Here is a 14034-nt window from a genome sequence, read left to right as displayed (position 1 = left end):
AAGCGTGGCAGAGGTGGGAAGAAAACAGACTGCAATGGTTTGGGCAACAAACTCAAGGGTGAGTAAATGATGGCATAATTTAACTGTTCTTTTAATACTGGGTTCAGTTTATACAGTTAGATGCATACTATGAATGTTTTACACAATAGGTATGTACAAGTGATACATATAATATAACAAAAAGGACAGTTGGTCATTCTCACAGATGCAGTGCAGTATGATTGTAATTTAAAGGTACATTTCACCCAAATATGAAAAATCTCTCAAAATCCCTCATGCCACCTCATATGTATATGACTTCCTTTCTTCAGTTCAATAGAAATGTATTATTTCACTTCAGAAGATTGTCTTGATTACTGGTGGCACATTACAATAAGGTTGTATTTCTTAACATTAGTAAATGCATCAGGTACGGTGTATGAAATTTAGCGGCATCTAGTGGTGAGGCTGCGAATTGCAACCAACGGATCACTCCTACCCTCCCCCTTCCCTTTCGAAGCACTACGGTGGCTGACACATAACTATGATATAGATGACGAGATGGAATGTGGATGAGTAAATTATGAGAGGTTTTTTATACTATCTTTTAACTCTCAGTTAAACTCTGTCCCAAATGCAGTTAGTTGTCAAAGAATCGTATTCAACACCATCTGAATCTCACTTACACGGTTACCTCTGTGACGTCTTTCTGCTCCTCCTCAAACTTTGAAATAACTGCAGACACGGTGCCTGTGGCCACGCAGGCAGAGGCATGTGTCTCTATACAGGCCCCACTGCCTGCACTAGTTACTGTCTCTGTACTTGTGTTATCCGTGCTCCCAATGTGGCCACAGATACCCTGAGTGCACGGCAGGAGATGTTGCATCTCCATGGAGAGCTCTTTGCAGCGCAGGCCAAATACCACAGGACTTAGCGACTGTGCAGAACAAAAGACGATGAAAAGTGCCAGTGCCACCGCGAGTCTCTCCTGATGCCGCGAGATGATGATGAGAGAGGGGAGGATGTGCAAGCTCATCTGCAGGCAGTGGATGAAAATGGTGCGGCGGCCCTTACTGTTTGAAGGTGTGAAATGACCGGCACGCCAGCCCTCCAGGTAAATGACCACGTAGCTTCCGATTATGAGTATAATCAGCAATGACAGCTGCGTTAAAGCACTAACAATGCAAGCCATGCCTTCCAAAGCTGTAGAGCACTCTGTGTCCAGTCCAATCACGTAGTCCCAGGGGTTGCGTACGCAGGCTAGGACAGTGAACACCACAGGGTTGAACAGGGCAAAAACACAAGACGCCAGCATCACCCAGTGGCGGTAGCGCTGGACAAGAGCCGGGTAACGGAGCGGCAAGGAAACAGAGAGACAAGTGGTGACAGACATTAGCGTTAGGGTGATCATCAGACCTCGTGCCATCACTACCTGCAGGTCAAAGAGGATCCAGCAGACAATTCGTGAGACAGGCCATCGAAGGCTGCGTAAACTGTGCACCACTACACCCATAATGTTGAAGATGCTCACGCACATGCAATGCAGACACAACAGGACATAGCGGGGGTTCTCACGCAGCTCCGAAGAGTTCTGCACAATCACTACGATGAGGCAGGTGAAAATAACGGTGACAATGAAAGCTCCTGAATGGGCAAAGGCTTTGCCCATTTCCAAAAGCTTGCTGTCTTCAATTAGACTGGAGCTATTGAACCCTGTGGAAAGTGGAAAGTTGTGACACTTTATGTAGGTAAAGAGAACTAGGTAGCAGAAGTGTAGGCCTACTTCACATAAATTGATTTTTTTTGTTTTTGATCAATTTAGTTACAGCAATTAAGCATATTTGATCAAACAGACAGATCATGTCAACAGTAACTCAACAGGGTGAAGAAATTGGAATGGATCCTGTGGATCAAACAAGGGTTAGATACAATTCTGTGCTCAAGAAAAACAAAGCAGAAATCAATGAATGTTCCTTGCATAGCATATAATGCCAAAAGATATGCCTTTATTTAAAAAGGGAAATATTCACTCACCTGTTTGAAGCAGATCTAAATCTATCCCAGCGGTGGTGTTAGTCATTGTCGCTTAGTGTGATAAATCAAATTTTTGTCTCTCCTTACACTTGATTTGATCAAAAATAAAACTGCTTTATCCTTGTCAGTTCTCCCTGTGTCTCTATGCCTTTCTTATGCTTATTTACAGATGAGAAGTGTTTCACCTGCAGCAACCGGTTTTGTCACAGCATCTCAGATTTCGAAAACTCCCCCCTCACGCATGGTCATTTTCAATGCTGTCACAAAAGAGTCCATGTGGAGTAAACCACATGCTTATAAAATTGAAAATGATCACTCTTAAATGAATGCTAAATTGACAATACTTAGGACTTAATGCTAAACTTACATCAGATGACAGCAGTTTGAAGTTATAGCTGCACTCAGTTACATTATGCCATTACTATTTTCCCTGCTAATATCATTCCTGATTTCACATGCTGTCTGATATCGATCACAAAATAAGACAAAATTAGACCTAAACAGTTTTAACAAATGAAATTTCCTAAATCACAACTAATAAGCTCTCCCTATTTTTCATAAACATTTACTTAGCATCTTTAATCAAAGTCACGTCAGTGTCAGAGGGGACCTTCCCCTGACTGAAAAAAATTCTCCATTTATTTATCATTGGAGTTTGGGTTCCTCGCCACAGGGTCGTGTTGGCTTGCTCGCCGGGAGACTGCATTTATTAGATATTATTTACTAGAATGATCTTGGTTGTTCTATAAACACCATATTTTCTCCTGTAAAGCTGCTTTTGAACATTGCACATTGTGAAAAGCGTCAATATATATATAATAAAATTGAATATAAATGACTTTATGCTTCAATTAAAATGATCAATGAGCAATTAGGAATAGTTATGACCTACAATAAATAGTGTTGTGAATATACTTTATGTGATATGATGAGTTTGCAGGTCTTTTGATTGTTAAAGGATCTTCTGTGTTCCCATTTATATATTTATCTTTAATAGATTTTATTCTTTTATTCTTAATATGGAATAGTTTTATCATTGACAGTCGCTTTAATTACACAAACCAGATGCAATGTTAATGTTAATGTATATTGAACATGACAAACAACATCCCTTTAAATCATATGCCTAATATTACAATAGGTTGCAATTACCACAAATCGGCTTTTGCAAAGAACAACCAGTGGGAGATATTACTGAAGATTTGAGTTTATTTAAATCCAGGAAATATTATTTTTGGCGTAATATCACCTTTATATGTATTGAATTCAACCCCTCAGAGTGCAAGAAAATGCCAGATTAAAATGTAGAAGAAAGTAGCCACAAACTATTTCCTCAAAATGAACAATGTTGGTTTAAAATCTTTCTAGATATAAGCAAATAAAACAGGGTGACTGGCCAGATGTTAAATGAAGTAAAATAAAGACCTCTAAACAGTACATAAGCAGTATTAAAAAGACAGAATCAAGTAAAAAAAAGGCTCTGACCAAGTAGGTTTACTGTAAATATTTAAAACAAGGTCTTCAACTCAAACCTTCCTAGAAAGATAATGAAAGGCATCTCTGTTATTCTGTATCCTCACAGGGCTGATTCTCCTTCTGCTTCCGTCGGCTAATCTGCATCTGCAGCTGCAGCTTGTTGGTAAAGAAAACTGTCCTCCAGCCAACATCCTTAGCCAACGTTTCGACGGAAGGAGTGAGAGCACCCCAATGATTTCTCACCGTCTGCTCCCAGAACTCCTCTGAGTCACAAAGCTGTACAAAGAATAAACAACACATTTAACCAATGAGCAGCGTTACAAAAAAGAGGATATTAAATGTAATCCAACTGATCAAAGAGAAGATTTGCAATGAGAAAAAATGCTGTAGTAGTTAAAGTAGTCCTTACCTCTCTAAACCTACGGCAGGTGTGTGAAAGGCCTGAAATGTCTTCAAGGTTAAAATATGCCATGATGTTGAAGAGTATAGAGTTTGGGAGTCGTACAAGGTAGTCATATTGGCCCTGGCATAAATTTATGGAGTACTGCAAGATGTGGGGACCGAATACCATGGCCACTTGACCTGAATGAGTTGACTTCGGTTACTCGAAAGAATTAATTTGGCACAACAACCCAGCAACATTTGGAAATTATTTTAATAGTTCAGTAAAGTAGCAAGCACAACAAAATCAGACTAAAATGAACAATTGGCTTACTTTGCAGATGTCTGTCTTCTACGTAGTCTTCGTGTGATTCTCTCAGTTCTCCTGGTTTAGTGTTCCTGCTATCTGATCTCAGAGAAATCTTCCACCATCTCCAAATGACCTGATGTAAGGAGTTCATTTAAATAATGTAATTTAAGTTGCAAACTATACAGCTAACTACCACATCGGTTTCTTAACCTCTAATGCAGCTTTACTATATAATACACTTCGTTTCATTCTTAGTTATTGTTGAGCAATGTTACATATTTTAAGCAAGTGTCCATTTTCTTACAGTTATAAGGAAAGGTTAAGATCATACGTTGTGTTTGCTTAGATTCATTTAACAAAACATTATACATGTAAGCTAATGCATTAAATAATGCTAATGAGATCTTCAGTTACACTTTACCGGGCCAAAACTAACAGTTCAGAAACAGACGATTTCGAATAAAAACTCATTTTAACACACAAACCTCAGACCGTGTTATTTCAAAGTAAAAATAGTCCTTTATAGGTGCACGACCTTGTCCTCCGATCTCAAACAGAGTTTCCCCAAGCAAGCTCGCCATTGCCTAACTCGTTTGACATGTTACCATGACAACAGCCTTCTTTGACCGTCAAAACGTGATTTTCACACAGACCATCGTCATTTAGGTTCATTTTCTAACATCCATGATCAATGGATGAATGGCGTACAAAGTAATTGTGTTGAAACAAATAACATACATTATATTTATTTTCGCACATTAAACTGTTAAGTTACACGGGTCTGTGCGTGCCACTGTCGTGTTCGTGTCAGATTACGAGTAACACTCATAGTCTCATAGTCATCACATAGGCTTAACATTACCGATAATTAAATATTGTCCCTGCTATTTATAATATTATATAATGTAATGGCAACACGTTTAAAGAACAGGATCGTTTCTCTTTACAATAGGCAATGAGCCTGATATCTGAAAAACAGCACACTTCACATAGGCCTAATGTTATTTCACTCATATTTTCACCAGATTTACGTAAACGTATATCCATATGGAAGTTAAAAACCTTTGTTGGATTGAAACACTTTTTTTTAAATAATTGATAAAAGTAGCAGATGTAATAATTGCTTATGCAAACACAAGATGGTATTTGATAAGCACTTATGTAAAACTAAGTGTTACTGAGCATGCAGGTATCACATTGGTTCACCTTAATCATCTGATTTTGCCTCAGCAGAAGGGTTCGATGTTCTGTTAACTTTTTTCGTATTATTATTATCCATCAACGTTTTGGGGTGCTTAACATGCTCAAAACATTGTCGGACATCAGGGCAAAAAAATGTAAGGAGCGCTTTAATTGGCAAAAGGTGAACTTGTGTGGATAGCGTCAACACTTCTTGTCATATTGTCTTTCTTACTACACCACTGAAGATGATGATGTGATAATGATTTACGCGAACCATCAACACATTTATAATTCAGCAAACTTTGGGAAACAGGTATTGCAATCATCGCTGCTTGCAGCTATATTTCAATGATTTTCTTTCTCTTTCACTTTTATAAACATGTTCCTCCAACCATACTATTTAATAAAATATTTTGGCCTTGACTAACAAACTACTGTTCATCTAGAACACAATAACAACCAATAAATTTGGTCTGTCCATTATTTTGGGCAAAATCATTCATTTTGAATGAAAAACAACTAAAAACTGCAGAAGTAAAACAGCAGACAAATATAACACAGTAGTTAAAAATCATTTAATATTTTATACATATATTTATATATGTACACATTAACTTGTATACCTGTAATGGTAACTTTTGATGTCCAAAATCCATAGATGGAGGTCAGACCTGCCATTTTTCAAGGTGCAGCTATAGAACTCTAAGGGCAGATCACAAAAAAGCATTTTCTACCACTTACACTTTTCAGTCTTGTTGTGCTGTAGACGCCTGCTTTATCTACAAACCTGCTTGTGCTGAGCTTCTCTGCTCTTAAAACAGGTGTGAGGTTTTAATTCAAAACCATATGTTCCTTACCTCCTTGAGGCAATTAGTCACGTACATTTTCCTGTGTTTCCGACTCAACAGAATGTAACATTTCTGCTCAAGCAGGTGCTAAAGACAAATTCAGTTGTTTGGACACAGCATCTCTAGACAACATTTTGTTCTTCGGTTCTGTCACAGTTTCTCTTTGTGAATAATATGTTTTTTTCTAAGGATTACAAATGCTGATATGCACGAGGATCATACTTTCTAGGCATAAAACATTACTAATTCAGTCAAAGGCATAAATGAGGAAGGAGAATCGCATCGATTCCAACTATGTTTGTCCGACAGAATACACAGACGGTTTGGAAAACACCATCATCAGCATATTCACAGCTCTTTCTCTAGAAATGTCAAAGACCCAGTGCATTGAATAGGAAATCTTGAAGATCTTGAAGATATTATGTTTAGAGGACTGGTGATGCGGAATGTGTGCATGACTCTGCTGAGATGTGGCATAAAAAAGCGCTTTAGAGAAAGGGGTTTGTGGAAGAACCTCCTGCTGGGTATGGTCCTGCCGGGCCTCCACCCTGAAAAGACAAATTTAGGCATAATTCTGAATTAAGACCTTAAATTAAAACATGTGAAACCCTTGTTAAATATTAAGAATTCAAAACACAGCTTGATTCTTACAAACGATTACTCAAATGGTAATTTACTAAATGTAAATAAGGGTCTATAAATCCACAGCAATGAGTAACTAACATCTCTTCCACTTTATGTTCATTTTTAGCCAATGATCAACACACCATGAAAGGGTTGCTGGAAATCCCAGGCCCGGTGACCGCCTGACCGTAGTTGCCCATAGGTTTTGCCTGTCCATAGGTAGGAAAACCACCTGAAAAGCACCATACAAGAAACAACCCCATGCAGATGTTGTATTATCTTAACAAGTGTTAAATACAGACTTTTCTGCTAAAGCACTGAACCTGCTACTCCAACATCATGCAACATCAAAACTCACATGAAAACAAAAAGCACAAGAAGAGATGCTTGATGCAATCCACACACAGCCTTTCTCATGACTTGAAATTATGCATAAAAGAAAGGCATAAGCCGCTGGGGTTTTGGGTCACCTTACACTCACAAAAACACAAATTATAGTCTCACATACCATTGGGATGTTGGTGGTAGGCTGCAGGTGGGGGAAAGGGACCTTGGCCAGGGAATTGCTGCTGGAAGGTCCCACTAAAACTGGTTGGCAGGCAGTAACTGGTCGAGTTTCCAAAGCCAGCTGGCATGCTCATGGAGCCAGTGCCAAATGAGGCTAGTGTACATAAAGGGAGACCAGAGTAGGAGTAGCATGTTTCATCTGCTCATTCCTTAAATGGACAGACACATAAAGGGCATGCTGACCTGACGGAGGCTACGTTTTACCTGTGGCAGGTGCTCTTCCATTGGTCTGGAACGGATTCATGGAAATCGTCTCCTGAACCATCCCAGCAGCCACAAATGGGTTTGTGGAAGGAGCAGCTGCACACAAAAATGTATTGAGCCCATTTGATACAAGCAAGTAACCGTAAATGAAACATACTAAAATGTTTGGTGATGTCTACCTGCAAAACCCTGTTGCATGTTGGGCTGGTTTGGAGGTGCAGCTGGTCCTGGCACACCTCCAAACACACTTCTGCAATCCAGAGTAAAGCATGCACAGAAAATAAATATATATATATAAACATACCAAGAGTAAAGTTTAAAGAATGCTGTAGGGTCATTCCGTTTTAAATCAATGAAAGTTTGAATATTTCCCTGGCTCAATTTTTTTACAAAAGCAACATCTGGAGTGAAGATAAAAAATTATAAAAATGCCACAATGAATAGTAATTAAGTAATCAATAAATTTGAAAAGGGATGAAAAAATGAACATTTTCACCTGAAATTTGGTGCCACATTAGAGGGGGTATAAAATGACATGACAAATATGCCAGCATCATAATTTTATTTTTACAGAGATCAGTATATCTGTTAGTAAATCTGGTAATTATGGCAATCCTTGATGCATTTTATGCCAATGGTGACTGCTCAAAAATGAAGCATTTTCCAAATATCATACATTTACATAAAACGTAGTACAAGGGCTGCTTTATTTTGTAGATGGAGCTAGAACCTTTTTGCCATACTTCATTCTGAAACCCATTTCAGAAGTACATTTTAACCAATTCTGACATGTATTCAAATTTTCATGGGTTTTCGAGCACGTTTAGGCTCTCAAAAACGTCTGAATTATTTTAAAGATTATAACAAATGGGGAACTTCCTCACATCATCAGTGCTCTGGCCACAATTAACAACATCCTTTTATCAAACTTTACCTATAACTCAAAGTAATATTTCATCTTATAAATAAACTATTCAGATTAAGTTAATGTGCCTAAATCTGATACATTATAACAGTTACTCTGTTGTTTAGTGCAGTTGTTTTAATAGAAAGAAAAAAGAATACATTTCTAGTTTCAACATTATTTGTTCTTCAGACATTCCTCTTTGAAAGAAATGAAGTGCCAGATTTTTGAAAGATTACCCCCATTTAGTTTTTGATGACTGAAAATGTGTCCATTTTAACTGTTTTCTCATGAAGCCACATTTAGACCCTCAGATCTCTCGGAAGTGACCATATAGGCTTCAAAATGTAGTTCCCAACAGAGAAGTTGTCCAAGTACAATATTCTGAAAGGAAATTAAGGTATCTTTAATGGTTCTGGAGTTACAGGCATGCAAATTTTGTAAAAAACAAAAAAAAAGGCCCTTTCTTCATTTTTGAGCAGTCACCATTGTCATAAAATGCATCAAGGATTGCAAAAAGGATTAGATTTACTTAAAGATATACTTATCTAAAATAAAATTATGATGCTGGCATATTTATAATGTCATTTTTTACCCCCTATAATATGGCTCCAAATTTAGAGTGAAAATATTAATTTGTACCTCTTTCTACAAATTAATTGATTACTTAAGAAATATATATTGGTGGCATTTAATATTTTGCTTTCATCACTACTGATCTTGGTCTTGCTTCTGTAAAAATATTTTTTAATAAATCAAATTTTCGAGCAGGGGACCTCTGGTTGAGTTGACATGGAGTGACCATGTAATGTGAAGTAATTGACCCTTCGCAAGCAGTTTGATTGGCAGGAAATTTGACCAATCATATTGCAGTTATTATTTGCCCCGGTGACAGACCGCCATTTTGGCAACAGGAAGGAAGGGGGGCGGGGTTTTGCGAAGTGTCAATTGCTTACCCTGGTGGTCCACCGGTTGAAGTTGAGTAACTGAGGGCACTGTCAAGCTCCGCCAGGGCAGCGTAACGGTCCTCTCTTGATAAACTGCTTAGAGGTGGGCCGGGAACCATACTAGGCAGTTGAGGAATTGACATGCCGCCTGCTGAATGAACCACACAAGCACACAGAATAATAAAAACAAGACTTACACAATTAACAATGTTTGCATGTTTATATATGCTGAGATTCTACAACAAACAAGCCAGGAAATGAGAATATGAGTGTGATGTAACACACAACAGATGGGAACGGTGTGGTACCTGTGTGGGGTTGCTGAAGGTTAGACTTTGGGGGGGGTGAAGGTACACTGGCGTTTCCAAAGGAATCAAAGTTGGCAAAGTCTGTGCTGGAATTATTTTGTGCTACAGACGGCACAGGGTGAACAAAGTTCATTAATGACAGAGACTGATGATGATGAAAATAAAAGTGAGTGCCTGAAACTGTGGAGTCGACACATGGTAAGGTAAGCAACTGCACAACGTACACTGAGCTCAAGACATGGTGAATTGACAGAGATCATGCACAACAGTCATACAGAAGTGATGTTTCCTTATTCACAACAGAACTGACATTGAGATGTCAACGGGTCCATTTTGATTTCACATTGACCTAAGGAGAACATTTGCTCCTACCTGAGGGCCTGTTAAAATGTGCAAAATTAGCAAAGTTTGAAGAACTGGCAGTTTGAGCAGGAGAGGCAGCAAAGATATCTCCACCCAAGTCAGACAGGAGGTCAAACTTCTTTTCCTGTCCTGCAGACTGGGCCTGAGCACGACTGGTCCCTGGAGACTGAAAAAGATATATCATTCTCAAGTTATGAACAGTGAAACAAAAAACGAGATTAAGATCTCAAAGATGCTTAATCAATTCCAAAAGACCGTCAACTGTGGCACAGTCTGGTATTAGTGACTAAAGTGCAAAAAACAAAGGCAGATCCTTGGTTGAAGAAGATCCTGGTGTGTAAATACCTGGTTGGATGAAGTCTTGGTAAGATGTAGGGTTTTCAGAGGCTGGGGAAGAACCTCAGGGGTGCTACTGGTACTGCTAGCAGATGAACCAGATATTGAGGCCTGGACAGAAGCTATCACTTTGGCTTGTTCTGGGGGAACATACCTGCAAATGACAACAACAAAAAGATCCATTCTGTAGGCCACCCCTTAATATTTCTATTTACAAGTAAATATGGTATGCGGTTAACTGATGTGTGCTTTACAAAGTAAACAAACTGTGAAGACTTCCATATTTGTCTGATTAACTTTAATGTCATTTTTTACCTCATAAAGTCATTCTTCATAACAATTCATAAATACATATGCTTGTAATAAAACACTACTGCCCGCTTCCTAAGTTTTTTGTTTTTGATGAATAGTATGTGAATCATCAAACAATCACTACAATGTATCATGCGAATTTTTTACAGCTTGTGTTTTAAAGAACACGCATAATTAATGTTTGAAAATAAGTGAGTCACTTGTGATATTAAATAATACAAAATAGTCTGTTCAAGTCAGAGCCAATGAGAGAGAGAGTTGCGTCAACTCCATTGACTCCAATGGAAAAAGAAATTCACAGCAATGGTGGTTCATGGAGCCTCTCACTCGTTCCCAGAAGTTCCTAGTAACGCACGGAGCTGCAAAACAGACCAATTGTGCCGAACTTCTATCACATTCAAAGATGCAAGACATTTAAAGAATAAAAAAAAGAAAGAGATAAAGCATTTAAAGAGAAAACATAACTTCCTGTAACTATCTGAAGGCTCCATGAATCACGTGACTAGACATGAGCACGGTTAACCCCGGTTACCACTAAATCCTCCTGAAACCGAGCTGGCTGTGGTAATGCAAGGTATCGATTATTTTATTGATGCGTAGCTTGTCCGCGAAGCACTGCTCTGGGATCAGAAGGAAATGGCGCACAATCTTAAAGCAGTTTGAGTTGCTTAGAACATGCATTTAAAAAAGCAACACCCGTCAAACATGATCATTATAAATAAACTTTATTATCATGAAAATACCCGAGGAGGCTTGAGGATCAGTGATAAAAACATGTCCTTAGGCTTTTCCTAGAACTACAGCTGTGTCCCAATTCGGGGGCTGCGCTCTTTGAAGCCTGCATTTTAAGACCAATTGCCTTGACAGCAGCGCGACTAAGGGCAGGTAAGGCTTTACTGATTCAAAGGTTGCTTCAAATGCAGCCCCGAAATGCGACCTTATGTCCGCTAGTTTTTAAGGATAGAACGAATGTATCCTTTACGGCTTTTGCTATACCGAGATACATTGCGCACCTGTAACGGCTTGAAAATTTTAAATAATCATTCAAAACCTTAGTTAAATAAAAGTAAAACGGTCCATTTCAGTGATTTATTATTATATGTGACGTTAATTAACATTATTGATGCATTATTGTGTTTTAAATTTCTAAGGTTGGTTAATTTAATATACTGTTGGGCTGTTCAATGTCATATTCTCTAAAATAAAATATGTATTTTTTCTGGCTCCGTATTTGTTGTAAAAAGTCAGAAACGTCTCTGCTGTGTCATGAGCAGCAGGTGACGCAATAAGGAAATCCTTTGGGAGGCTAGACCGTCTCGTTTCAGTACGGTTCTTTGACTATTGAGGCTGGGTGCTTTGAAAGTCCTCGTTTTTAAGTCCGCGACCTTAGGAGCCCCCGGATTGGGACACAGCTTACATGTGCTATGGTCTTCTTCTGCAGTGCGTATTTGGAGTTTCTGCAGGAGAGCGCCCTCTGGCTTTCGGATGCAGCATCATTTTACCATACTTCACTCACAAGTTGTGCATAAATCACATAATATATATTTCTGGTTAATCGGGCAATGTCTAAATTTGACACGCAAAATATTAACTTCCGCTGTCGCGACTCTCTCTCTCTCTCAATGTCTCTGGTTTAAGTTATGTTAACAGACCTTTATCGACTTCTAAACTGAAACCCGATACTCTAAAAACCCATTACAAATTCATGAGGATACCCACGGCTTGAAGACCAAATCAACAGTTTTACTTAACGATCTGCCATAATAATCTGCAAAAAGATGCATTATCTCCCAAAAGAATTTGGGTTTTTAATATTTGTACTGCTGAGGATCAGTAAGTTGTAAAGCAAAAGCTGTTTTGAACAAACACAAAAAAGACATACAGTATGTGTGGATCAGACCTGAAACACCTTACCATCTTTTCTTCTCGTATTTCTCCTGAAGAAACTCTTTGACTTTTTGAGGTTCACGAAAATCAGGGACCACAGAACTCTTATCATCATACAACCCAAGCCAGATGTGTTTGCAAACCTGAGCATAACAGAAGAGCCTACTTAGACCTTAGCAGGTTCACATATACTAAAGTAACATTTCAAGTGTGCATTACCTCATTGCTGTGTTTTTGTAAAAGCTCGATTTCCTGCTGAGTAAAAGTCGTCATTGAGATGGACTTCACTCTGTGTGGAGGGTTGAGCCCTCGTCTGGAATACAAATAAAATGACATTAAATAACACATTCTAACTGAAACTTTAAAAATGTTAAATAAAAAAACTTATCAAGAACAAATAAATTAAAGTCAAGAAGGGGCAACAAAATTTAACTAAGAGTAAACAAGTTGATCCAACTTGAAGAGTATCCTATTTGATCAGATTTGCATTAGTGTGCATAATCTTGATATACATAAGCAGCTGTAATGTTTGGACAAGGGTGTGTCACACGTTGATAAAAGTATGAGCACACAATTACTGCAGAAATAAAGTATATTTGCAAAACCACACAATATCTACACACAATAATGTCTTACAATAATACGAATATGGGTTAGGGTTATTATACAAGCAGATGCTATGAGGATGTTACAGAAGCAAATGGGACAGATTCTGCAGATGATCCTTCAGATGGGAGGGGTTACAGGCGTCTGCCCACACACAGTCCTGATAGAGGGAGGAAAACATCTTCTCTTAACCATCTGTCTAAATGAGAAGGGCTTGTGGTAAAAAACTTACAATATTCCAGAACAGGTGGTGCACACAAACGAGCCCACTGTCATGTTGACGTAGGTCGGGCCGCGCTGATCGCAATCAAAGCATTTCCTATTGGGAGGCAGGCTGGTCATCTCCCTAAGCATCTTCAGGTGCTTCTCCTCCTGTTTTCGTTTGGCACTCGCCGCCATCGCTAAATGACAAAGCTAACGGCTGTTAGGCAAGTAGAGCTCTGAGTTATGGGTTAGTCTAGTGCATCAACACGCCCGGCAGCGTTGGACAATCGGTCCACATAGGACTGCCAGGAATAGCCATCAACGAGCTGTTCTTCGCGAGATTGAATATACGGCGCTATTGTTTTATAAGTACCGAGACTGCCACCTACTGCACCGGAGGACGTTACGAGACATCATTCAGTGCGAGATGCTCTATAAAATATTTGACATTTTTGGTTTTATACAAAAGCATGAGACACCTTCAAAAAGTTTTTTGTGGTCACACCCTGGTAAAGCAATTAAGGTGCACTGTGGCATTGATGGTGCATGTTCAAAAACTATT

General features: G+C 38.7%; 3 protein-coding genes across 5 annotated transcripts; all 3 read right to left on the bottom strand.

The window, feature by feature from the left end:
• Positions 1-661: 661 nt before the first annotated feature.
• On the bottom strand, positions 662-2059 carry LOC130416976 (muscarinic acetylcholine receptor M4). Its single transcript, XM_056742334.1, has 2 exons — positions 2014-2059; positions 662-1692 (listed from the first exon to the last, which is right to left on the bottom strand). Exons 1-2 carry the CDS (start codon positions 2057-2059, stop codon positions 662-664), a joined length of 1077 nt encoding a protein of 358 aa, XP_056598312.1.
• Positions 2060-3200: 1141 nt separating this feature from the next.
• On the bottom strand, positions 3201-4960 carry fbxo36b (F-box protein 36b). Its single transcript, XM_056744024.1, has 4 exons — positions 4666-4960; positions 4205-4313; positions 3899-4071; positions 3201-3765 (listed from the first exon to the last, which is right to left on the bottom strand). The coding sequence occupies exons 1-4, from the start codon at positions 4759-4761 to the stop codon at positions 3577-3579; spliced, it is 567 nt and encodes a 188-aa protein (XP_056600002.1). The 5' UTR covers positions 4762-4960; the 3' UTR covers positions 3201-3576.
• Positions 4961-5920: 960 nt separating this feature from the next.
• On the bottom strand, positions 5921-13801 carry agfg1b (ArfGAP with FG repeats 1b). Of its 3 annotated transcripts, XM_056743475.1 has the most exons (12): positions 13501-13801; positions 12882-12975; positions 12690-12805; positions 10473-10617; positions 10137-10293; positions 9765-9866; positions 9466-9607; positions 7785-7855; positions 7606-7701; positions 7343-7495; positions 6978-7066; positions 5921-6758 (listed from the first exon to the last, which is right to left on the bottom strand). In XM_056743475.1, exons 1-12 carry the CDS (start codon positions 13665-13667, stop codon positions 6699-6701), a joined length of 1392 nt encoding a protein of 463 aa, XP_056599453.1. In that variant the 5' UTR covers positions 13668-13801; the 3' UTR covers positions 5921-6698. The 3 variants fall into 3 exon arrangements, with proteins under 3 accessions (XP_056599453.1, XP_056599454.1, XP_056599456.1); XM_056743476.1 differs by lacking the exon at positions 9765-9866; XM_056743478.1 differs by lacking the exon at positions 9765-9866 and having other exon boundaries at positions 9466-9604.
• Between the last annotated feature and the right edge of the window lie 233 nt (positions 13802-14034).

This window comes from Triplophysa dalaica, chromosome 3, assembly GCF_015846415.1.
Source record: "Triplophysa dalaica isolate WHDGS20190420 chromosome 3, ASM1584641v1, whole genome shotgun sequence".
Taxonomy (NCBI): domain Eukaryota; kingdom Metazoa; phylum Chordata; class Actinopteri; order Cypriniformes; family Nemacheilidae; genus Triplophysa; species Triplophysa dalaica.
The sequence above is the reverse complement of the archived record's forward strand: the minus strand, read 5'-3'. Positions and strand labels throughout refer to the sequence as shown.

Coding starts and splice junctions, on each gene's coding strand:
- LOC130416976 (XM_056742334.1), bottom strand. CDS start 2,059: ATGACTAACACCACCGCTGGGATAGATTTAGATCTGCTTCAAACAG. Junction 1,693..2,013: donor TTTAGATCTGCTTCAAACAG/GTGAGTGAATAT, acceptor CACTTTCCACAG/GGTTCAATAGCTCCAGTCTA.
- fbxo36b (XM_056744024.1), bottom strand. CDS start 4,761: ATGGCGAGCTTGCTTGGGGAAACTCTGTTTGAGATCGGAGGACAAGGT. Junction 4,072..4,204: donor AGAAGACAGACATCTGCAAA/GTAAGCCAATTG, acceptor CAACTCATTCAG/GTCAAGTGGCCATGGTATTC. Junction 3,766..3,898: donor CCTGCCGTAGGTTTAGAGAG/GTAAGGACTACT, acceptor TTCTTTGTACAG/CTTTGTGACTCAGAGGAGTT.
- agfg1b (XM_056743475.1), bottom strand. CDS start 13,667: ATGGCGGCGAGTGCCAAACGAAAACAGGAGGAGAAGCACCTGAAGATG. Junction 12,976..13,500: donor ACCACCTGTTCTGGAATATT/GTAAGTTTTTTA, acceptor TTTGTATTCCAG/ACGAGGGCTCAACCCTCCAC. Junction 9,608..9,764: donor CCTTCAGCAACCCCACACAG/GTACCACACCGT, acceptor TGGTTCATTCAG/CAGGCGGCATGTCAATTCCT.